A 24847-nucleotide genomic window follows, 5' to 3' on the forward strand; every position below is an offset into this window, starting at 1 on the left:
CTTAAAATTGCTGGGGTCATGTTACGTCGACTCTCTACAAGCCGAACACCTCTCTAAGGCGGACAGCTGAGGCCGGTCCCGATGGTGTCCGTCTTAGAGAGAGTTGACTGTACATTGTGATAGACAAGCAACCCATTTAGAGAGGGTGGTAATTATCCTTGTTGCTCAACGAAAGTGGGATTACGCCTTAGGCCTCCGCTCGATGAGCCATCTCCCGGCCCTCTAACGATCCCTACGATTGGCACGGACTTACCGTTTAACATAATACGTTAAACATATGATTATCAATAGCTCACTTCCCTAGGTGTTCTTCTAACACTAGGTGTTTTTCAAATTACAGTGGTACCTCCATAACATGCCCAAGGAATAACACAATCATTGTGTTACTGATAATCCTTCCTAGATGGCATGGTTTTAAAGAATATATATACTGTACGTAACAATACTTGAGGAAAACGAAAAACCAGAGATCCGTGTTGATGTTTCACTTTCAGTTATACACTCGACAGCGTTTATTTAGAAGACTTATCCTACTTCAAGCTTTTACGAGCGTCACAATTAACATAAAGGCAGTCCTTCAGATTTGGCTGCTAAGCAAAATTTCAGGAAATTGATGATTAAGTATTCCGAGAATAAGCTTTAAACTCAACTCACCGCTGAGTTGTAGCACGAACTCTTCATAAGAAGACTTCGGCCCTTCTTTTTCAGCTTAAAAGACGTCCGAAAAAGGCAGAAAATATGGCTTCAGACAAATGTTCGTCGGCAAATTGCAAAGACGCTTGCACACCTTTGCAGCGACTTCAGAAATCGTCAGATCTGAATCGCACTCTGAACCATGCCGTATTTATAAAATGTGCAGTTCTTCAACATGTAGCTTTTTATCAATCCAGATGGTTTGACTGGGAGAGGTGTTCGTTCTTGGATTTCTTCTGTCTCGAATAAAGTCTCGTTGGTAGATTGTCAATCTCAATTTTTGAACACACCTCTTTAGTTTTAACTATCTTCGCCAGGGCATAGGCGTGACGAAATGTTTCTGGTAAGGATTTCATTAGAGTTATCTCGGCAGGCGTAACCGAGATAGGCAACATTCGTCTTTTCACAAAGGTGCTTTCATCCCCATAAAGTCCTGTGTTCTTGTCTGAAGCATCAGGAAACATCCTGCAGTAAACATGCTTTCATTCATGAGAGAGATTTCTTTGACATTGATATTGGGGGCAACAATCCTCTTTTGTAGACCGCCGGTACTAGATCTATGCTGATCTTCACTGAATTGTTTGAATATCGATCCCATCCAATATACACTGAAGTTGAACACCGGTTTTCCCCTAAGCACCTCCATCTTGTCCACGAAATTGTAGTCTTGTCGTTCAGTTTGTCAAGAATCATACGTAGCAATTTTAACACACAGGGACTCGACGAGGGAATTGACTGCTGACACAACCGCTTCTGCCAACTCCGCAGCTTCTGGCCGTCTAAGGTAGAACGTCGTCATTAAATGATCAATAAATCCATCTAAGTTCTCTTGCAACCCAAGTACTGTCTGTACATTTTGTGCAGACTTAATACTGGAAGAAGGAATCGACGTTGGCATGTTTACAAGGATTTGCGCAAATTTTTCATTCTTGGGGGTCTCTGCAGCATTCTCGTCACCCACATCTAGAATCTTATGGCACTGCAAAGTGCGATGTCGTATAGTAGTATCCAGGGGCTTATTTCCTAATTCATCCAGGGCGTTTTGGTCAGCTCTAAAACTCTGCAACTATTCTACTTGCTCCGGATAATTGCGACAAATGAAGAGGAGTGGAGATGAACATCTCTTGCATTGACATCGATCTCCTTTGCCTTCCACAAGAAGTTTTCTGAGGAGATCTGGAAGGGCCTATGTTTCATTACAGAAACTAACGGACTGTGACCCATTTCTCCCTTGTGTTGAAATCCATCTCAAAAACTTCACTAAGAAACAAACAAAATCCAGGAGATTCTCTGTAGACATTTTCAGCAGTGATGTTGACACCATCTGCCATAAGCAAATCAATTGTTCCGGAATAAAAGATACTAGTTGACAAGCCTATCCTATGAAGTGTTGTATTCCCGATATTGTCGACTGTGTTTACGGAGACTCCGTATGACAATATCTTCTTGATGAATTCTTCCGAAACATTTGCCGGCATCATCTATCATGTTAGTCCAAGGCGTTCTACCCAGAACATTTTTATCAGTTCTCTCACGATAGGCAAGTTCGCCTCTGCAACTTCATCCAACAAATCAGAAATTTCTTCAAAAATGTCCGATCCAGCGTAGACATGTAAGAACTTCTCACCCATTGGTTTTTCGCTTTCAAATCAATTTCTGGAAAATTTGGAAGAATATATTTTGACAACGGAGAACTGTTATCTCTAGTGAAAGCCAGATGTAGGATGGTGTGTTCACATTTAGTCTGGGAGTTGATCTTCGTTCCAGCTTTTACAAGGGCGTGAATCCGGCTTGTTTCAAATCGGAAGAAACTTCTTCCTCGACGTCTGTGTCTCCAAAGAAATCCAAACTTGGATGCTCATCTGAGCAGATCAAACAATGCAGAGCATTGTATGCATTTAGATCTGTGATGTTCACATCAACATTTGGCACCGCTGTTAACCTTAGTAAGTTTTCAAAACGATTTGCGATAGCGGCATAATGAAGAGGTGTCTGTCCCTATTTATTTTGACAGTTGATATATCCTCGGTCCTTTTAACAACTACATTTCAACGAGATTGACGCCTGCGTCTGATGTGTTCCAAGCTGCTAAGTGAAGTGGCGTTTCCCCTTTTGCATTCACGTCACTCACGTTTGTGATTCCTGCAAACTGCATCGACGTCACCCCGCAACACTGCTCGGTGACGACCGTTATTACCAGTCCACTGACGGTCTCCTTACTCTGGTGTTCTGACCATCCGCTGATGCCTAAGAGTATGTTGCATCTAGGGTTGGACGTTTCCCGCCATGGTAGTTGCTCCTGAGGAATTCAACTGCAAAAACAAATTCAACCGCTAACTTAAGTAAGACTGTAAACGTCAATGATGAGGTTTACTGATAACCATGTCACATGACACAATACACCAAACCGTGCCGCGAAGCGCTCTCTGCCCCTCTAATTCGCCCGTTCTGCAGGCTACAGAGGTTCCAGAGGTTTTCTGCAGCAGAAGGGAAGACTAAGAAAAAGGTAAGAGAAAACGTCTGGTGCCAGGGTAAGATATATCTTGTTTCCCAGGATATTCCCAAAGTGATTTTCCTTCGTTAAAAAAAAAAAGACAATCCGGTAAATTCTGGTTCTTCGCTTCGTGATCGTCCAGCATGACATTATTCCTCCCATCCCCTTAGGGTGAAGGGTACCCAACAAAGTCCTAATCATCACCCTTTCATTTACTATTTTGAGTGAGAAGCTTTCATTTACCTTCCATAGAAAATGGTGCCCCACTAGCCTGCGAACGCAGACGTATTTGCGGTTGTCACTTGGTTCCAAGTGACAGCTGGATTCAAAGTCGACAAATTGTTGGCAACCGGTGGGCAGATTACAATCGATGGAACTGAGGTCTTTAAACCGAAAGTCACACACGCTACAGTATTAGACCAGAGACTTACCAACAGTTATAGCAGAAAAGTGGATCGTAATCACTTCTTGCATGTGCTGTCGGACGAGTGTCGGACTGCATTCTCTTACATACATACATACATACATACATACATACATACATACATACATACATACATACATACTTTATTGTTACCTCCCCAATGGGGCTTTTCAGGAACAATTACTTAAATTACTAAGTTACTAATAACTACACAATCAAAATTAATCAAATTGAAAAAAAAGAAACATTTACAACATAATCTAAACTTTGTAGTCGCGAAAAATACTAAAAATAAATGAAGTTTAGGGAGTATTTACAAAGTTGTCTAAAAGCTTATTCTTTAAGATACGTTTAAAAACTTGAACTGAACAGCTTGATTTTTAAAAGGGGTCTAAATTGTTCCAAAGTCCAATAGTTCTGTAATAAAATGTTCTTTGTCCTGAAGCTGTTTTAAAAAAAGGTATATCAAGATTTGGCCACTCCTAGTTGTACGCTTGGTAACTTGCTCGCGGGTAATGAATTGTGACGTCAGATATTTGGGGGCGTGTCCGGAAATGCATTTAAAAGCCATGGTAGCTTGGCGGTAGTATAGTTGGTCCTTAACGGGTAACCAAGACAAACTTTTTAAGTGGGGAGTTACATGATGGTACTTTCTCGCGCCACTAACGATTCGACATGCGTAGTTCTGCACAGCCTGTAATTTCCTTATATTTTTCTCTGTGGTATTTGCCCAGACGTTCGAGCAGTAGTACAACTCACTGAAAACCAATGCATTTATCACGGTTAACAACGACGTTCTGTCAAGACAATGTTTGACACGGCTAATATGCGCGAGGCGTGCGATACATTCCGATACTGTGGTCTTAATATGATCATCAAATGTCAAGTTCGAATCCAAAATCACGCCGAGATCTTTGGCTGATTGTACTGGGGAGATGTCTTTTCCCAACAAAGACAAACGAAAATCATGGAGCTTCGAAGTCATCTGTCGGCTCCCGAAAACAATTAATTTCGTCTTGTCTGGATTTAGTAATAGCCGATTTCTGAAACACCAGTTGCGCACACCGAGGAGGTCTTCGTTCATCTCTTCAACAATCCGTTGGGTGTCTTGTGAATGAAAAGAAACAAACAATTTTGTATCATCTACATAGCATTCAGTAGAGCAATTCCGTGGAGCTTCCGGTAGATCATTACCGTATATACTAAATAATAAGGGGCCCAGGATGCTACCCTGAGGTACTCCATATTCAATTGGTATTGGATTGGAAACAGTGGAGTGAATTCGTACAACTTGATATCTATTTGTGAGATAGCTGTTAAACCATTGTAGCACACTAGTTGAGGCGCCAACGTCTTGTAGTTTTCGTAACAGTATTTGGTGGTCGATACTATCAAACGCTTTGCTCATATCTAGGAGAACACAGGCAGTTAATTTCTTTTTATCTATTCCTTTAAGAAATGCATCAGTCGTGCGAAGTAATGATGTTTCAGTAGAGTGCCATTTTTTGCTTCCATTTTGTTTTGTCGTCAGCCTCTTCTTTGTTGTCAAATAGGTGACAAACTGATTATAAGCGACTCTTTCACAGACCTTTGACAACACAGGTAGTAGCGAAATTGGTCTATTATTGTTAGGAAGTTCGTGATTGCCTTGTTTGGGAATAGGTGTGATTTCGGCTGTTTTCCAGATCCCTGGGAATGTTGAAGATGAACCAGAAGCATTGATGATTGATGTAACAAAAGGGAGTATAATCGGCAGGCAAAAGTCTGGCGGCGTCGACAAAATCTGGATCGGATCGGACCGGATCACGGATCGGATCACGGATCGGATCAAGGAAAAAAAATTCAAAATTCAAGATTCAAAATTCAAAATTTTGTTGAGCAAATTACACTAGAGTGACTACTGTGAGTAGAACGTTTTATTTAATTCAGGTGTGATATTCCTTTATTCATTTATAATATCAAGCCAACTGGGAGCTGGTCACAGATGAATTTTTTTCAGGCTGTTGGGTTTTGATTGCGATGATCAATCATGTCTTCATATCTTTCTCCGCAGTTCAGATAAATGATATTTCGTATATTTGCTTGCATCAAAGGTGAACTGTCATAAAACGCATCAGCATGGTAATAATAGGACGAACGTATGAATCGAAACACAAAAACTAAAAACACTAATAATATTAAACACCTGATGATTTCAAACAATTTCCATTTCTGAGACAAGTCTATACTTTTACAAGATGTGAGTTTGGAATACGATATTTCATACTGGAATAAAACGAAACAGACCATTTGTATTTCAAGGAAATATAGCTGTTTTACAAAAAATATAGGAATAACATCGATAGTGTGAACGATAACGCAACCCGAGAATAGACAACATTTTAGGAGTTACGTCACGATTTTTAAAGTCATTTTTAGGGTCGTAAAGAGTTGCCCTTATGTAGAATAAAACCTTAAAATGATCGTGTTCTAGTATAGAAAGCACTTAAGAGGCAAGAACAAATCAAAACGGAATGAGGATTGTTAAGGATGGCAAAGATTAACGAGGACTGCAAATGACGAACTTGAAAAACTAGGCTAGTTTTTTCAAGACGCGCAAATCGTGACGTAGCTCCTTTAAAGCAAGTCATGTCCTTAAGCTTTCGTACGTAAGCTTTCTCATTAACTGTAACGCTAACTGTAACGCTCACATGACACGAAAAAGTAGCCAAGAATTAGCTACTGATACTAACAACAATTTCAAAAACGAGAATGGGAGGTTCACGCAAGCTTCAAGCCAACTAACAATCAAATATAACTACATCTGCCTGTTCATTACAATTTAAATTCGTCGTAAATCAGGCGCTTATGTGGCTTTTTAAATGACCTCTTGTCATTCTCTGTAATTAACATGTCATTGCGTCAAATTCGGGATTCTTATTTTTATTTAACATATTTTAGTTTTCCACTTTTATTTTTTATTTATTATTATCTTATAAACGATTTGATATTTTTTTCTTTAAAACATTTTTTTTTTTCTGTGATCCGATCCGTGATCCAATCTGTGATCCGATCCGTGATCCGATCTGTGATCCGATCCATGATCCGATCCGTGATCCGGTCCGTGATCCGATCCGTGATCTGGTCTGGTCCGGTCCGGTCCAATCCAGGTTTGTCGACGCCGTCTTCCTTCTGCCTCCGAACTTCCTTTCAATCTCTCAATGCCGTCCCTGGACTGGGTCGGGATAATGCCGGGATTCCTTCCCAGATCCAGGGTCCCTCTGCATTTTTCCTCAAAACTCTGAAAATTTCGAAACGGGGACAAATGGTATGGAAGTTTCCAGGGAAAGTTTCCAGGAATCCGGAAATTGTTCAATTTCAGACAAGCAAACCATTCAACCGAAATTCCAGGAGGAAAGTCAAATGTAACGGAAATTCCTAGAGATAAATTTTTGAAAATCTCAGCATACCTCACAAGGTTGTCCTCCTTTCTGGAAATTCCAGAAAATGCTGTTTCATTTGTCACTGGAAATTAATCTCCACAAAATTCAAACAGGAATTTTTTTATCAAATGGAAAGCACCCTACCAGTGAATGGTGGTCACTACATTGGACTTGATGCTTTTTAGGGACATAATTTAACTACCACTGCTTGCAAAATACACTCTACCATCCCTAGGCAGGGTCTTGACACAAGGTAAATGTGGTTTTAGGAAAAGATCAGTCTGTGATGTTTTCGGAAATTATGGAAACCAGTCTCATAGTACAAGAATCTAGTCTTCAGAGCCACTTGAAAAAATGGGCCCTTTTTTATTTTAGCTTGAAAAGGGAGCCACAAGTGTTGTTGGTGTGTCTTTTCTTGCATCAATAAATAATCAAAGGAGTTAATTTTGCCACTGACAAACTCTGTTGCTGAGCATAACAACTTAGGTCTCAGTTTTAACCCACAGGGAGATAATATCTTTTAAATAGCAATAAACAAATTTGATGGTTAATTTACTTGTTCACACAAACTACACATATATTTCTATTTTTCTGGATTTGCAGTGTGTTGCCAGATAGTCTAGAAGTGCTGGAACTATTAAGATCCAAGATTTTATAACAAGGTTTGGAAATCAGAGTTGAAAGAATGAGACAGGTCCCTTTGAAAACAATTGTAACACAAGCAGATTTATTTACAATTTCTCCAAAAGGGGCAATGCAACCCCAGTAACCTTGCACCCAGGATTTTCCCATAGAGAGAATGTTGACTTGAAAACATTCTTTTAAATGCCTGTTACAGGAACAAGTCAATGGCTTCCTCCTTTAAGCTGAGTTTCTTCACTGTTTCATATGAGGCTATCATTATGACACTTGAGGGAACCCAAGACACTATGCTAGCAAGCATTCCTTTTGTGAAGGACTTTGGACCTTCTTTCTTTAGTAACTCTTTGAAAGATCTTGTCATCGACTTTCCACCTTCAACCTGAGAGAAGAGAGAACATTACAGTTCCTTTTAAAACCTATTAGCATAGAGCACGTAGTTCCAGATAATTTAAGCATCTGACAGTCTAAAAAAGCAAAAAGATTTTTAATACACATAATGGGAAATTTTGAGCCTGTTAAAACTGAATGTAAGTAAATTAAATCTGTACTTAACAGCTATTTCAGGCCTACATCTCCTGTCAGAGTTTATCCTCCCGAGGGGGCCTGAAGGCACTCCCGTAAATTTCAGATAGGTGTGTGCCTGAAGGGTCTTAAACCCTGACCCTAGTTAAGGATGAAGCAAATGCAAATTGTACCCTATTTAGGCACAAACCCAAAAAATGACCTGCTATTCAAGGGAATTTTTTCTGGCTATATAAAAGGCCCTGTAAATTATGACAGGCTTTCTATATAAATTTGAAAATTATCAACTTTATCTGACATGGACACCGTTAGGACTGTTCCCATACTGTCCATCTTAGAGGTGTCCAGCTTATACAAAACCAACTGAGGTAATTGTTGTAATTTATTGGCACAAATAATTCTGAGATACTGGTGTATAAAGCTCAGCCTCTCAATGCACAATTAAATATACATGCCTGTTTTACTAAAAGTAAATCTGTCAAACTGAGCATCTCCTTCTCATCTCCTCCTCTTAAATGATGTTTTACACATTTTTGGCTCTGAGACCATTCAGCAGGAGGTTTAATATGCATATTTATTTTGGATCTACCTTTCTTCCTGACATATCCAGGTACCACTGGGTTAAGCACAAGATAACAACCCAAATATATTTTTTTCATTTTACCTGCAGCCTTGTTTTAACAATATCAAAGGGATTTCCAATGACTGCTGCATTTAATCCTGAAAATCCACCGGCCACACTCTGAATCAACAGATGTGAGGTGCCTTCTGGTGCGTAATCTCCAATCATGTCCAAGTACACACCATACGAACCCCACCACACAGCGCTCCACAATGCTCCCGTTAACAAAGAGGCCACAAATCCTCGGTAAAACCCACCCATTCCGTGGTCTTTAAAAAGGTCTGTAGAGATATGTAAAGCTCCTTTGAGTTTTGTGCTCGTCTCTCCCTGTCCTTGAATCATAAGCTTTTGAGAAATTACCTCGATCGGATTTCCTAAAAACTGCTCCATTACGGCAGCAATTCCACCAGCCACAAACCCGCGAGAGCCATCTCCGAGGAATGAAATCTGCGAACGCGAAACCTCATAGCTTGTCACGTAAAAATGCCCCGTTAAAATACTTAACTGGCTGACCACAAACCCTTTGTAGAGCCCTCTAATTCCTTCAGATCTGACAGTTTTGAACACAGCATCCAAGGTGCCCTTGTACAATGCATTTGCACGCTGAACTTGAAGTCTAGTTTTGATCACATCAGCTGGATATAAAATGGCGTTCACACCAAGGAAGAAAGCACTACCGAAGGTGTAGTATTTGAGCTTATCAATATGCTGCCATTCTATCTGTTTCACCTCCTCTGGCATCGAGGTGAGATTTTGATGGAACTGCGCGCCCGCGCGCCAAAACAAAATTGATCCTTACGCTGTTCGTTACGCTAATCAATTAAGTACGCACCATATAATGTTACGTCAAAATAGTCACGCTAATTGAAAGAGGTGTCCAGTGTCGTTTTTTCAAGCCTTTATACAAAGTGGATTACGTGACTTACCTCGGGGCTTTATATCGCTAAGATCACTGAAGTGTAAAGTCACGTTAACTTCTGTTCTGTCCTTCACAAAACTACAAAAATTTAAAACTTTATTTAAATTCAACACTTCAAAATTGCGGCCTGAGAACCACTATTATTTTACTCCACATAGGATCAGATTTTCCTGTTTTCCACCTGATTGCTCAGAGAACTTATGTTCGTCAAGTCAGGAGGGTTGCATTATCAACGGACCCCTCAAATAGACGTTGATTTTATTTTATCAATTCTCTTTGATTGATGTTGAAAATAATGTTTGTTCATTTGTCGTAGGACCAGTATGGAGAATAAGTTTCGATGAATTTCACCATTGGTTTTTTTTTTCTTCTTTTGCTGATTAGACAAAAATTTAAAATATCAAGTTCCAGTTGAAAGGACTTTTCTATTTGTCGCTTATTTACATTTTTTATTTATTTTTTCCCTTTCATTTGTTTATTTTCAGTTTTTATATATTTACACTAACATATGATTTTTTTTTTTTGCAAAATTATGGTTTTGTAATTACACATACCCTGATTGGTCGGTTGCTGTATATTTCGTACGAGGCAACACACTTGTTGCCATAGAGCCCGATTACATGAGACAGGCTGGACTGGTTACATAGACCTGCCAACTCTCCAAAGAAGTGTTCTGGGGAGGAACAGGATTTTAGGAAGGGGGTTCGAGTTATAGACCGGGCCAAAGGTGGTTTCCTGTATGGGGTTCTGGGGCATCCTCCCCCAGAAAATTGTTAAAATTGCCCTCAGAAATGGGATGGTAATCGCAGACCAAGGCAGCGTGTTGTCTCTTTTTTTTTTTTAATTCACGGGATTCAACCGAACCCTAGATCCGTCCCATGTGTCCAAACCCACTAAGTCCGTCCCAGGTGTCCAGCCTACAACTTGATAGGCAAACTTTCACCACAGATCAAACCAGCTGGATTTGACACAGTGATAAGTTTTCAGCCTCACACAAGATTTTCAGCTGAAAATGGGTAGTTCACATGGTGATACTAATGTCACTTCACAAAAATTATGGCATGTTGTAAACCAAGGGAAAGACTAACGAGAACATAGAGAAGAGCTCTGGAAGATAAGATGAAAGTGACAGACTGTAAAGGTGGTATGCTGTTGGGGCTGTCCCAAAACTCTGTTCTATGGAGCTGTTTTGATTATGGCCTATATAACCTCTATATATACAGTCTCCGCAAAGTACCAAGGGCCTAAATATACAACTTGTGTCACTAAGCTATTGTTCTGCCGTCAGTAACCCGACAGATTGACCTTGTAGACAGCATTGCATACCAAGAAATGATTAACCACCATGCCAGCGCTGAAAACTCAGGAGCCCAATTTCCAAATCTGGCCTTGTTCCTGCCCAATCCACAGCTGTATCTTATTCGTCTCAATTTACAAGAGAAGCATTATTGGTTCATAGTCCTAGGGCATAACTTAACTAGCCCAGAGACTCCATGCTGTACCTGGCTAGCTGTAGACTGACATTTGGTTGTAATATGGCCACCACATTTTGTTCATTTGATCAAACCAATTATTTATTTACCCTCTCTTCTCCCCTGGGAGCTTTCATCAAGCCCTCATTGCCTCTCATTTCCTCAGTAAAGGTGCCCAAATAGAGCTACTGACTTGTTATGTTCACTGTGTTATGCAAGAGGATCATGCCTTGGGATAATTAGAAAAATGAGAACAAGTCAAACTGGCACGCAATAAAGGGGACGATGGGCCCCACATGCTTCTCTAACTCATGATTCTTTTGCTTATGTTTAAAAATAGACATAAGAGATGACTGGGGACAAGTCAGGTCCTGTTCTGTCTCAAAGCCATACCAGTCCAAACAGGCTCAATGTGGTAAAAAAGAAAATAAACCTACTACAGTCCAGTTTATTCACATTAGCCTTAAATTTTAGCCATTAATTTTAAGTACATAAAACAAAAAGTTCTTGATTATTCAGCACCAGAATCCTCCTTTTCCTTTAAGCTTAATTTCTTGACCATTTCATAGCCTATTATTGTAATTGCACTGCATGGCATTTCAGAAAGTGCACTAGCAAACATTCCCTTTGTTAATGCCATGGGTCCTTCATTTTTCAGTAGATCTTGCAGAGTTCTCACAATAGACTTTTTTCCTTCCACCTAAAATAATAAAGAGACATAATAAACTTGCCATCAAAACTTTTATGAGCCAACAAAGCAGATCCTCTCTTAAAACTTGTCCTGGATGGGATGGCATTCCAGCACAGGTTACCCCCACCTTCCTTCCCCCAGTGTTTGTTAGCCTAATGGTCCAGCTTGTGCTCAAATCCAGGCTACTCAACCTGGAATCCATGCACTAGCCTGATGCCATGATCCTTGTGGTTAGCACCAAGAATTAAGACCTCTGGATCAGCATAAATCACAGCAGTTACTCTCTCTATGCGTGTTTAGAAACCATTACAGAACTTATTATAAAATAATGCGTGCAAACAATCAAACTAGAACCAGAATTTTCTGGTTATAGTTTTTGATTTTGTCCAGAGTAAACAACAAGAAAATGTGTGAACTCTGAGAATGTGATTGATTTGGCCACAACACAGCACCACCCCAAATATTTTCAGTCTGCAACCTGCACTAACTGATATAACCCTCATCTTGTGTCTCATCTAAATTATCTGGATTGCTTTCCAGTGACCCACCATTCAAATTCTTTAACTTACCTGCAATCTAACTCTGATGATGTCTAATGGATTTCCTACCACAGCTGAACTGATTCCAGCTAGCATTCCTGACAGTCCCTTAATAACAAGGTGTGACGTCCCATCAGGGACCATTTTCCCAATCACATCCAAGTACAAGCTATAAGAGGCCCACCAAGTGGCACTCCAAAGACCCTCGACCATTAAAGACGCAGCGAAACCACGGTAAAAACCGGAACCTCCATGCTCCTTAAACACTTGCTTAGCAATTTTAACAGACTTTATGGTGCCACCCTGTTTGTTTCTTTCTCCTTGCCCTTCTACCATCAGACGTTGAGATATAACATCTACTGGATTGATAAATGTCTGCTCTATGACGGCAGCTATGCCACCAGCTATAAAACCACGGAATGCATTCTGGAATGTGGAAAATTGTTCCCTGGATATCTCGTAACTTGTAGCGTACACGTGGCCGCTGAGAACGGCGAGCTGGCTTACTGGAAATCCTTTGTACAGCCCCAAGAACCCCTCGTGTTTTATAGTCTTCAAAACGACATCCAGTGTGTTTTTGTAAAGGGATTTTGTGCGCTGGAGTTGAAGTCGCGTTTTGATCAAGTCGACCGGATACATGACTGCATTTGTGCTCAACATGTACACGTTCAAAAACAGAAAGTACTTCTTCTTTTCCAGCTGATGCCATTCTATAATTTTTACCTTTTCCGGCATTGTGACAAAACTGATTCCAACAGTGTTCTATTTCCATTTCTGAGAACAGGAAAATATTCAACAATAATCGCGATCATGAGGTCGCCATCTTATTTGACTTAGGAACCAAGCCAGTCCTTTAGCAGCCGCGCCTGTTGGCGACTGCCGTTCAAGTTGTCTTGAGGGGTTGTACTTGTTGCTTGCTTTCCACCCTTTCCACGCCATGATCATGTTAAAAATATGGTTTGTTGTTACCGCGACTGAAGATTTTCAAGGTACCATCCGCCATCCCTCCAACAGAGTTCACCTGTGTTTTGATCTACTTTAGTATATCGGAGTGGCCAGTGCCGTGGTTTGACTTCAAATATCTGATGTTGTGGTACAACAATCTTGTTACACAACACATGTGAAGTCAACGTGTATTATATTTCTTGTACTTTCTTTTGTAAAATTTTCATTGTGTAAGGCGTCCTTTGGTTTGAGTCAGCGGAATAAATCTTTTGCAACTGACGTCAACGCCGCCATGTTGGATGGCCATGCATGGGTCTTTGTCATTTGGATCTCTCGGGAATGGTTGCAAACCACCACATTTCATTGAAGGGTTAAAACATATGATCATGTCTTAAAATCCCGGGGATGGGAAATTTGACATTTTATTACTTTGTGCCCTCCCCATGTGGTCTAGGGCTTGCATTTGACAAAGAATGCAAACATGATGTTGTCATGTTATCTTTTTCATCTCCCATTGATCATTTGTAGATCAAATTTCATTTGATCCAATATATGATCAACAGGAGATAAAATAATCATATACTAATTATTGATTTTAAAGCTCTCTGAGATGATCAGCTGCATAAAAATATTTTGCCTGTTCCGTTTGCTAGAGAAGGATCATGCCTGGCTATTGGCTGATTTTGCCTCAGGGGTGTGTGGGATCGGCACTGCTGTAAAGTGACTAATGCATAAGTGATATTTAACAAAAACTGAGTCTAGGCACAGAAAGCCCTCACTTGAATTTGAAGGATGACACAAAGTTTTGAAGTAGCTGGCCTTAGTAATTGTTGGAGTTAAATAAGGTGGCTGATTTTGCCACACATCTCACCAGATTACCCTGTATTTAGAATTCTGCATATATGTAAAAATTCAAAATAGCTGCCAGAGATCAGAAGACACTTATCCACAATTATCTTATATTTGTCTTCTGAGTTGTTGTGGAGGCCCTTGAGATCTAGTCCTATAAATTTAAAGATACAATAAATAGATACCAAATGAGAATTTTTTCCTTTGTTAAATACATTACATGTACAGACATTTGTATAGCTACATAACTAGATTCTCACTTGGCAATCTTGTAAAACAGTATATGATAGTTTTAAATTAATGTAATGTATTTAGATTAGTATACTATATACTATTGTAATTACTGAAGATTTTAACCAAGTTTTAAAAAATGATTGATTGATTGATTGATTGGTTGATTGATCGATTGACTGATTGATTGATTGTATGGCAATATCTCTTCAAAACATTGACTGACTGCAAAATTTTAAAAGCAACTTTCTTGCAAAAGCATTCATCACCTGGCATTCAATTATTTCATAAACCAAAACAGTCAAATGAGTTAACATCATTGGTTGCACTAGCACCAAGCATTGAAATGATCCCTTTATCCATGAAATAGATTCTGGAGTACTATACATGCTACTGCTCCTCAAACCTTTCTCTTCCCTTTGTTCATCTATGTCAACAGACCCTTCAAATAAATGATAATGATATTTAAATAACAATACTTATACATCCTAAGCTTCATTTCATGTGAAAAATCATTTGTCTGGAAACATGAGTGTGAGGCTAAGGATGTACGAAGTATTGTTATTCAAATGTAGGCACCATTCATGTCAAGGGTCTATGAGACATAAGGTAGTATTGTTTCATACATCAAATGAAAATCACTCTAAGGCACACCCTAAAGACAGACAACTGTCCACTCAAAGCACATGGATGGACATAAAAGAAAGTTGCCCTGTCCTCCATTAACAAATATTACCACCTCAAATTAAACATGAAATTCAGAACCACTTACCAAAATAATAGATTCATTGTTGCCACTTGTCTACTCAATAGTTGATCACAGACAACATTGACATACTAAGCATAAAACAGCTTCACACGCTTGCAAAATTCAAAATGTACCAGCAAATTTGATTGCCTCATTAAAAAGATGCTGGTCCTGCGTAAACTCAAACCCGAGAACTGAATTACGTGCAACCTGCTCACAAAGTGTTTGTTTACCCATCTGTTTAGTATGTAAATTTCAGTTTCAACCTACTTAAATATTCGCTTTCTTATACTTCATTTACCGAACGTTGAACACTATGACTCTTTTCTAAAATGTACATTGCTCTCATTTTTAAACTTGTTTTTCGCGAATTATTTTTCTTTCACCTTTAGCCATGACTTCCCTGTCTTTAGTCGAAATTAATTAACCAAAACACCCTCGATCATTTTATTATACAGCTTTTTCAGACAGTCACCTCTGGCTGGGTGCTGCACTAAAGTAGTTTCCTTGTATTCACACTTGTCTTCATACATGCGAAATTCTTTATTATGAGTAACTTTAACACCAACCCGGTCCGCCAGTATACCAATGTACGCATCATCGATTTTTAAAGGCTTTAAAACATCAAAATACGACAGAAACTTTTCCACTACATCATGCGACAAGACATAGCCTCCCCCGCTACAATATGGCTTGTAAACAGTTTCGTTGTATTCCTCAGGTGACACCGCATATCTACCATCTCGCAAGACAACACTGCCAACCATGATGTTCCCGGTGTAAAACTTCTTCTTTGGTGTTGTGTATTTGCTCAGGAAGTCCATCAGACCAAAGGTATTCACGAACACGTCATCATCTGACTTCAGGAGGTAATGAAAATTGCAATATTTCACCGACCATTCGAATCCCATGGCAACTTTATAACTCATGTTCCAAAAATGTTCATGGTAGTCTGCCTGTACCATGTCGCCGTAAATTTCGGCCTCTTTCTTCGCTTTCCTCATTTCTTCCTCGTTGCTGTTTTTGCCCAAGAGGAAAACGGTTTTCCATTTTGTTTTGATAGAATAATCGGCTCCCCAAGTCTTGCGTATTAAGTGGCGCCTGTCAACATTTCCCACATTCGTGGACACCAAAATGAGCAAAAACACAGAGTTCGTACAGATAGCCGTACTCAGTAATTTCGTGCGATGAATGTGTGGTTGAACAATTGGTGTACCGGTGATGGTGTGATCGTTTACTAATGAACCGAAGTAATTGCTTTGTTTGAGGACTTCTGTTCTTGACTGCTCATCCGGAGAAGGAGTCGCGAGATAATTCACCGCGTTTAGGTTGATATCGTTCCACACACGCCAGATTCGAACGGTTAACAAGAACGCTATGCAGGTAAGCAGGAGTGGAAGAGATTTCTTCAAGAAACGCATCGTCAATCGGATCAAACTCCCCACCGGCATGTTTGAAGACTTTGAAGCTTCTGCTGCGCCTGAAAAAGACAGGCCGAACACCTGGAATCAATTCGTCTTAATTACTGTTTAATTATTAAACTGAGTTGTGGAATGTTCTTTTTTTGTGAAGTCCATGTAAGGTTGCGTGACATTCTGATGGCGGGAGGGACAAAATAATATCGAATATTATTGTTTTGCGAAAATACGAATTTGAAGATAACATAAATCAATAAGAATTTGTCTGCAATTAGTAGACACAACAGCAACGCAACGAGTTTGGGGCAAAAGAACAATTTATTGAAAACTAAAGGCTATGAAATTAAACCCAGCGAGGGTAGGGAGGGTAAAACTAGCGAGGAGAAACCACAACTGATCTTTGAGACGACGCTGAACTCGATATGACCGAGGAGAAACCTGACTCGACTGCGAAAAGACATGAACCACACTAGGGGGTGTGTCACAAATTAAGCGTTTTGACAAAGCCAAAACCACCACATGCATCGATTTTGAATGAATCATTCATGCGTGACCGTAGATGTAAGGATGTGATATAAACTCACGACGGCCGGTATACCAGGCACGATTTACGGTCGGGTTTTGTGGTAAGGGTTTTCTGTAAGGTTTTACAACTTTACAGGCTCAATAAAACAGTTTAGTGTATGGCCTTCGACTTGTAACATTTTAACATATTTAGTATTGTTATCCGTTACCATGGCAACGAGTAGAAAAATAATTTTATATCTACCGCATTATGCATTTGGCCTTAGGGCTCACCGAGTGAGTTTACAGCCTTGCAACCCTACGGCCTTACATCCCCACAGCCTTACAACCCTGCGACCTTACACGACCTTACATCCCTACAGCCTTATCATTTAAGATGGTTTTAATAAAATATCGGTATTCACGTAAGCCAATTCTCTATCCACACCATTCCACCATCCATGTCATTCCTTATTTTTCGGATCGGGATCATTTGCGGTCCAATATCATATGGGGATCATTTCCGGTCCGGGATCATTTGCGGTCCAAATTGGGAATCATTTGCGGTCCTGGGATCATTTTGAGAACCAGAGTACCTCATAGGGGTGAAACAAACTTCAAGCCACGCCCACAAAACAGGATCTTGGTACCTCTTGTTATTTTGAAAACAACCCCTAAGATTTTGGGGGTTGTTTTCAAAACTTCCGACGAGCACCCCCGTCCCATGTTTTTTTTTATGGGGTTGGGTAACCTTAGTGCTAAGGTTACCCTAGCAAGAGAATTACCATGCATAGCAGTCCCACATTTCTTATTCTTTACATAGACGCGTTTACAAGGCTGGTAGGGTTATCCTGGCACTAGGATAACCCTAGCTGAGCACTGGGGTTACCCTAGGCCAGGGTAACCAATCCAACGCCCTGCTAGAAACAACTCGCCTACCCGGGACAACTTTATCAAAATATGATTAAAAAATACCGGCAAAACAAACGTTACGAATTGTATATTGTAAATTAAGAAACATCGTATTAATTCACAATTTGTTTTAGTTTTGCTTTGGATAGGAAAATTTCCAATAACGGCTTTTTGAAACGAAATTTTCGTCGTTATTGGCGCTAAAATATTCGACTGCAGAAGCCAGGAACTGCTTCCATTCTTACTAAATCGTTGTTCTACTTTAGCAAGGGTTGTGCCTTTGACTGCTAAGACCTAAACGAAACTACAGCCTAGTGCGTTTATTTATGTTTTTTTTCCGCGGAGTGACGCGAACTTGTATAAGCCTCAATTCTCCGAAAAAGTTCATAGAGAAATTAATTGTAGGGAAAATTAAAAACTGGACGCTTTCTACTACAACTACATCCCTCAAATATGTTCAATGCAATCCTTTGTCTAGCATCTAGACTTTGCTATTCCTAAGTTGTTCAGAATTCAACTTTTAACAAAATTATTTGCCATCGGATTCTCATACAAACACTAACCCTGTTGCCTAGCCAAAATGACTTCCAAAAATCTTGATAAGGCAAAGTATGCATGCATCATACTTCACTTACAATTCGGCTCGAATACCAGACTTTAACGGCTTCAGGATCTCTATTAACGAACTCGAGAAACAAAATTTTAATTTTGCAGCTGTTTTCTCTATTTTTGTAACGTAAATAACTGCATGAAATATTTACCCTTACCAACAGAACCCAGAGACCCGAGATCAGACTTGGATTTAATTACTGATCATCAGATATTGCTTTTTCAGCCTATTACTGAAGTACCGTATAAATTAAAACTGCTACTTATAAATTGACTAAAACCTGACACGACCGCAAAACTTCTTTTGATTTAAAGGTTTAAGTGACTTTGAATTTAACTAAAACGCTCGGTCAAACAGCAACCAACCAAGGTCATCCAGCACTGGCAAAACAGAACGGCCGGGTTTGACAAAACAGTTTCGTCGCTAAGAAGAGGATTAGCCTTCAGCAAGAACATAAGTCTCCTGCCTACAGCCATAAAAAGAATCATTCAAGAAGATTAGAAAGTCCTAAACATACCTTTTCAATAGAAGACGAAGCTTTTTTACATGTAAAAATGTCTGGTGAGTGGTCTTATTGCGAATACAGAACAGTCACACTGCAAATATAAATTTGATGTTGTCTAATTATAAATAGAAGAATTAAATGTAAATAATATCCCAATTGCTTCAGCGTGTTAAATGATAATTAGTTGAACATTTTCCCGTTTCGATTTCCATCTGTCAGGAATCAAAAAAGTAAACATTACGTTTCTAATCCAACTCTTGGTTTCCACGCACTGTTCTTTCTATCATATCAGGGAGGGTAAATTCTATGATGTTGGCAAAAATACCAGGAGATATTCTAAAGAAACTTTTGCTAATGGAAACTCAGTTATTGTTTTCGTAGAAGACTTCCTGCAGACAATGGGTCAACATGCTATGTTGTTTTAACTATTGGCTGAATTTTCCGATTTGGGTTTTCACATGGCTGTTAGGTATGAAGAAACAAACATCACGTTTATAGCTTGACCAATAATTTCTGACGCACGATTAGACCGAATATTCACGAGCTGTTCGTAGTGTTTCGAGCAACAGTCCTTTCTTTCCTCAAGCATAAATGTATTGTCCAGTATCAACGAGGTGCTTCCAGATACTGTCAGACGATATTTTTTCGTTGCGATTTCCTTTCAGCTGCTTCTAATAAAGTGAATTCTTAAAAATTATCATCAAGGTATTTACGCTAAACTTATAATGCCGGTTATTTTAATGAAGCTTAAAGTTAGACATTGTTAAACGCTAATTCGTGTTTTAGATGATTGTCTCTATAGAAGCTTACAGACAACGGTCAAACAATGGTTAAAATGATTAAAATGCCTTCGAACCGTGATTTTTCCAGTCAGTGGCTGAACAATGTCTTATGAGGCAATGCATGGTTTGTTGAAGGACCGCAAAGCGGAGCACCATAACTATAGGAACAGAACCACATGGATGCATAAAATTAAAAATAGAAAGCAACTGTGAACATGGCTAGCGGCATGGATCGCTAAGACCAAGTCATGTAGCCTTGGTTTACAGCGTGCATTTTTGATACTGGACGTCTCTGTTGTGGTCAACTGATCGACACCGGTCAAAACAAGATATCCACTGACCAGTATTACGTGACCATATCGAGGGCTCAGGTTTAGAGCTCATCGAGATCAGGTAGGTTTTTAAAGTTGACCACTGACCAAGTACTAGCTGTTTTCGATTGAATGATAAGCTCAAGGCAGGTTAATTTATTCCGCTTTTAGGCTTGGCTAAATCTATATGTTATGCACATTTTAATTGAAGTTTTTGAGTCGACATGGCCACTAATAAATACGGTCGAACAACTTCCTTTAGCGAGGAAGATTTTGATCTTTTAAATCAAACCGATGTAACTTGATCGCTACATCAAAACCTTATATTATATGATCAAGATAATCATCACATTTTAGCTTTAGTTTACAAAAGTTTTTGTAAGACTTAATGCTTTTAAGGTCATGCAAATAAAGCTGCCGTAGTTATCGTTGATGATGACGCAGAAGACGCGCCTAATTTCCTATAACAGAAGATGCGATGAGGACAATTTTAAATGTGAAATAACAGAAAATCAGTGTCATCGCTTCGCGATTGCCCTTGAAACGTTGTGAATTACTGTACAAGCAGCAAACACAGAAACACCAAATAATTTCGCCCATCGCCCTCTCGAAAATTCCAGTTGCCTAAAATATCAAAACAATCAGAACTTCCTGCATTGGTGACAGAGTTTAAACCTACCTGTAAGTATAGTCTAACTCGCTGTTGCTCTTCAGGTGGTGTTTGGACGTAGTCTATAAAGATGGGTATGGTGAAACAAAGTTTGAATAATCACTTTTCACGTTTTAAACATTGCCGGGTTGGACAACGACTTTTGCAACCGCTGTCTAGACCTCGTTTAATATTTGACTCATAACTTCCGCAATCATAATCATTATCATGCATAGTTTTTTCATGAATTTCGTGTCGGCTTTTAACTTTGTCTGACAACGCAGGTGGCGTGCTGACGACGCAAAAGTCAATCCTAAACAGCTAATAAAAAATTTAAAACTCTTTGAAATTCAGATCTTTGAATATACAATTGTATTACATGGCTTTATTGGCGAAGTAAACCATTTTCTGTCTATCAGGTTAAATTCCCTTTAATTTTTTCTTTATTATTTAATAATCCGAAATTTGTTTCAGCTAATTGCGTTAAAAATACTAGAAGGGCTACATCGTTGGGCCATCACTGAAAATAAGTCCCTAGAGGGAAAATATTATTTTTAGAGGAGAGGTAACGTTAGTCATAACATCAGGAATATTCAAATCAGAAAAAAATGCTAATACCGTCGATTTTATCGATCTAAACATGGTCAGTTGACGGAGAAAAAACAGCGGTTTTCCTCGTTTTTCCTTATTTCTCTAATCCTTAGACAGAGGATGGCCTGGTTTGAAGTTGCACCAGTATTTAGCAATCGAAATTTTCCGTCCACGGTTAGGTGAAAACGACGGTATATTAATATAATGAACTCTGGATATAAAGTAGCTCTTTACAAGAAAGAAGTGTACAAACGTACGATGCTTCATGAATGTCATGACTAAATTATTCTCAGCGACCAAGAATTTTTTTTCTTGTGTAAACGCAATTACTTACATTATGACAAAGAATAAAATATATATATGTAAAAAAAAAGTCTGTTCTCAGAGCGCAATTGAAAATCTTATTAAAAGTGGAATATTTCGTTCTTTTCGCTTCCCCCAAACTTCATCAGCCACAATAAAAAAGGGTTATCTGATGTTCATTATATAACCCTATAATCCTAACCCTGAAATATTCCACTTATAATAAGATTTTAAATTGCGCTTTGAGTACAGATATTATTATTTATTATTTCATTCATGATTCCAGAGCTGGAACACAATATTTTTGATTCTACAAAAAGAAAATAGTCCTCAGTACGAAATATTGGAAGAAAGGACCGCCAATCGTGCTCAATTAATTTTGCACAAAGGCTACATCAACTCATAGTTACACTTCTGAAAAAGAGATTTCAAATTAAAGTCGCTCTTTATCTGACTTAGGAATAAGCTTAGTTTATAATAACGGTGAGCTCGAGTGGTTTTGTAAATAATGTAAATTTTCGATAGATGAAGGGTAGATGTGATTTTAGGTTATAAGTAGGCTTAAAATCGCAGTTCTCTTGTAACAATAAGGGATTTATTAATATGACTTTTTGAAGGAATATTGTTTTTCATTTGCTGCCCTCGAGCCTCGCGTCCACTAAATGTCTCTGAAAACAATCAACAATGGGTCGAAAACTCATGGATAATAAAATGTTTACGAACTTACTTTTTCCAGATTGAGCTTCGGTTTAGAATGTCCGTAGTAATTCATTTAACTTGCGATCGGAGAAGCAAATTATCTAAGGAGAGTATGTGGAATAAATGACAAGAATGAATTTTGTGTACAGTCATTAACACTGATCGCAAAAAGGCGTGGGGAGTTATTTCACCTGTCTAGGGACTTGTTGTTTCTTTCTGCGCAGGCCTGAGTGAAATCAGCTCTTTGCTAAGAAGATTTTGTGAGTGTGGGAACTTTTATTCCGCAGACTGTAAACAGATGTACGCTTAGAGAAAAAAATAATTCAGTAAAAAAAAAGCTAGGCATCAAACTTTAAATCTTCAAACGAAATACATCGTCAGAGTAAGAAAGGACTAATACAACAAAAAAACGGAAATAGAAATTTTGTTTTTGATTCTTTCTCTGAGTTTTAGAAAACAGATCGTCTGGACAATATAAATTTATTTCGCATGTTGGAACCTGAACTGCTCGGGGAAAACTAGGGCAGATATTTATAGGGCCCTGCCAAAATATCTTGAATATTAAAACGCGCCAAATGGATGTCAACTCAATTACAAGTATTTTTCGGTTTTAATCATTTCAGGGAGAGTGTAGAAAAGCGATGCAATGTGGCTAATAATAAATGTGATATCATTTTCTATGAAAGGTATATAAAAGACATGTAAGATTAATTTCACCCTTTCTGTCAAAAAGTGGTATACTAAGTTTTGTCAAGTTACTTCAGATGGTAAGAGTCACTGGGAAGAAATATTCAACCTATCACTTCATGATCCTATTGTAGGGTAGGGGCCTCAGAAATAAACGGGTTTTGGGCGAGTAATGGCTTTGTTCGTTTAATGTTGGGTTCATTCGCGTACTGTATTTATCCAAAATTATTAACAAGAATGAAGACAAAGAAGGAGAGGAACTTTTAGAAAGCATGCCGAGGTTTCGCCGTCGTTGATGATAAGAAAATGATTGACCTATATCTACGCGAGATTTAATCCGTTACAATTTGAAAAACACTGTTGCAGTTCACGGTTATCGACTTCAGTTGCTGTTACAATATCATGATGTCGCTCAAACAAACAAACATTCGGCTATGTCTTGTCGCATGATGTAGTGGAAAAGTTTCTGTCGTATTTTGACGTTTTAAAGCCTTTAAAAATCGACGATGCGTACATTGGTTTACTGGCCGACCGGGCTGGTGTCAATGTTACCCACAATGAAGAATTCCGCATGCATGAAAACAGCTGTGAATTCAGAGAAACTACTCTAGTGCAGCACCCAGCCAGAGAAGATTGTGCTATAAAGCTTTACCATAAAATGATTGGATGGGTTAAACAAGTGCATTGATATAGACTCGATTACCAGTACGTTACGTAAAAGGAAAATGAGCCCTTATTCGTTAGGAATTCGGGCTCGAGAGAACAGTGGAAATTGAATGGCTTCTAGCTAATGGAATGATTGACTCAGAAAACACTCTGTATTATTACAAGAAGCGCAATCTAAAGTTTATGAGAACTAGAAAAAGACATGTAGACACTCGCTAGGCGTATAGCTCTTGTTCCCAAAGCATTTCTCGTTCTCCCAAATTTCCACTAGTCGGTGTTTCTGCCACTCGATTACTCGATAAAAATACAAGACTGAAATGGTTTTATTTCAAAAATAGGACTTACTGAAATTATTATACGGAAAAATGAAGAATTTGCTCGAGTCGTGTTGAGAATATGGTGGAAAACTTTAACGTTTCTGTAAAATAAATTTAAGCTGAAAATTGAACATTTTTGAACTTGTTCAACCGCCTTTGTACGTGTAAGACAAGATAGGATGTAACTCATGAAAGAAGAGACTTTCAATGGAATTACGTATTAAAGGAGAACAACATGGAATTAGAACTAACTGAAACCCAGCATTGCTTATCAAAAGCTCTGGTGTTGATAGTTTTAAGACTTACCTTTATGTGAAATAAAAGTGGAAATAAGGAATTGCCTGTGACCGTAAAATGAATTACTGTGTAGGTGTTTTGCACCATGTTAACACCTGCTTTAAGAACAATGCCTTTGTAATAGAAAATGTAAATTGAATTCTAAAGGTGTAAAAAGTAACTTTCTGTTTGCTTATATGACCTTACGTAAGTCAAAAGGAGTAGTCGAACAACTGTGATTCGATACGAGACTGGCAAGTCAGAATTACGTGCGATGGCCGCGGCTGTTGAACACAATTCCTTGAAGCGCCTCTAGTCTTGCTTAGCTAACGAATACAACTACTAATTGAGATCCAGGAATTCTTCTACATTGCTTTTACATCTGTTACATTGTAAGAATAGAG

At 38.9% G+C, this 24847-nt stretch overlaps 3 protein-coding genes across 3 annotated transcripts; all 3 read right to left on the reverse strand.

Annotated features, from left to right (window-relative positions):
• Nucleotides 1–6363: 6363 nt before the first annotated feature.
• LOC145479483 (solute carrier family 25 member 44-like) lies at nt 6364–9600 on the reverse strand. The gene is made up of 2 exons (XM_081457860.1): nt 8862–9600; nt 6364–8054 (listed from the first exon to the last, which is right to left on the reverse strand). Exons 1-2 carry the CDS (start codon nt 9558–9560, stop codon nt 7866–7868), a joined length of 888 nt encoding a protein of 295 aa, XP_081313986.1. The 5' UTR covers nt 9561–9600; the 3' UTR covers nt 6364–7865.
• Nucleotides 9601–11638: 2038 nt separating this feature from the next.
• LOC145479451 (solute carrier family 25 member 44-like) lies at nt 11639–13177 on the reverse strand. The gene is made up of 2 exons (XM_081457820.1): nt 12471–13177; nt 11639–11910 (listed from the first exon to the last, which is right to left on the reverse strand). The coding sequence occupies exons 1-2, from the start codon at nt 13173–13175 to the stop codon at nt 11722–11724; spliced, it is 894 nt and encodes a 297-aa protein (XP_081313946.1). The 5' UTR covers nt 13176–13177; the 3' UTR covers nt 11639–11721.
• Nucleotides 13178–15631: 2454 nt separating this feature from the next.
• On the reverse strand, nt 15632–17950 carry LOC145479450 (beta-1,3-galactosyltransferase 5-like). Its single transcript, XM_081457819.1, has one exon. It carries the CDS (start codon nt 16662–16664, stop codon nt 15633–15635), a length of 1032 nt encoding a protein of 343 aa, XP_081313945.1. The 5' UTR covers nt 16665–17950; the 3' UTR covers nt 15632.
• Between the last annotated feature and the right edge of the window lie 6897 nt (nt 17951–24847).

This window comes from Orbicella franksi, chromosome 2 (genome assembly GCF_964199315.1).
Source record: "Orbicella franksi chromosome 2, jaOrbFran1.1, whole genome shotgun sequence".
Classification (NCBI taxonomy): Eukaryota; Metazoa; Cnidaria; class Anthozoa; order Scleractinia; family Merulinidae; genus Orbicella; species Orbicella franksi.

Bases quoted from the DNA above. Each gene is read 5' to 3' on its own strand.
- LOC145479483 (XM_081457860.1), bottom strand. From the start codon at position 9,560: ATGCCAGAGGAGGTGAAACAGATAGAATGGCAGCATATTGATAAGCTC. The intron at 8,055-8,861 runs GTAAAATGAAAA...CTCTTCTCTCAG, and splicing joins TTGTTAAAACAAGGCTGCAG to GTTGAAGGTGGAAAGTCGAT.
- LOC145479451 (XM_081457820.1), bottom strand. From the start codon at position 13,175: ATGCCGGAAAAGGTAAAAATTATAGAATGGCATCAGCTGGAAAAGAAG. The intron at 11,911-12,470 runs GTAAGTTAAAGA...TTATTATTTTAG, and splicing joins TCATCAGAGTTAGATTGCAG to GTGGAAGGAAAAAAGTCTAT.
- LOC145479450 (XM_081457819.1), bottom strand. From the start codon at position 16,664: ATGCCGGTGGGGAGTTTGATCCGATTGACGATGCGTTTCTTGAAGAAA.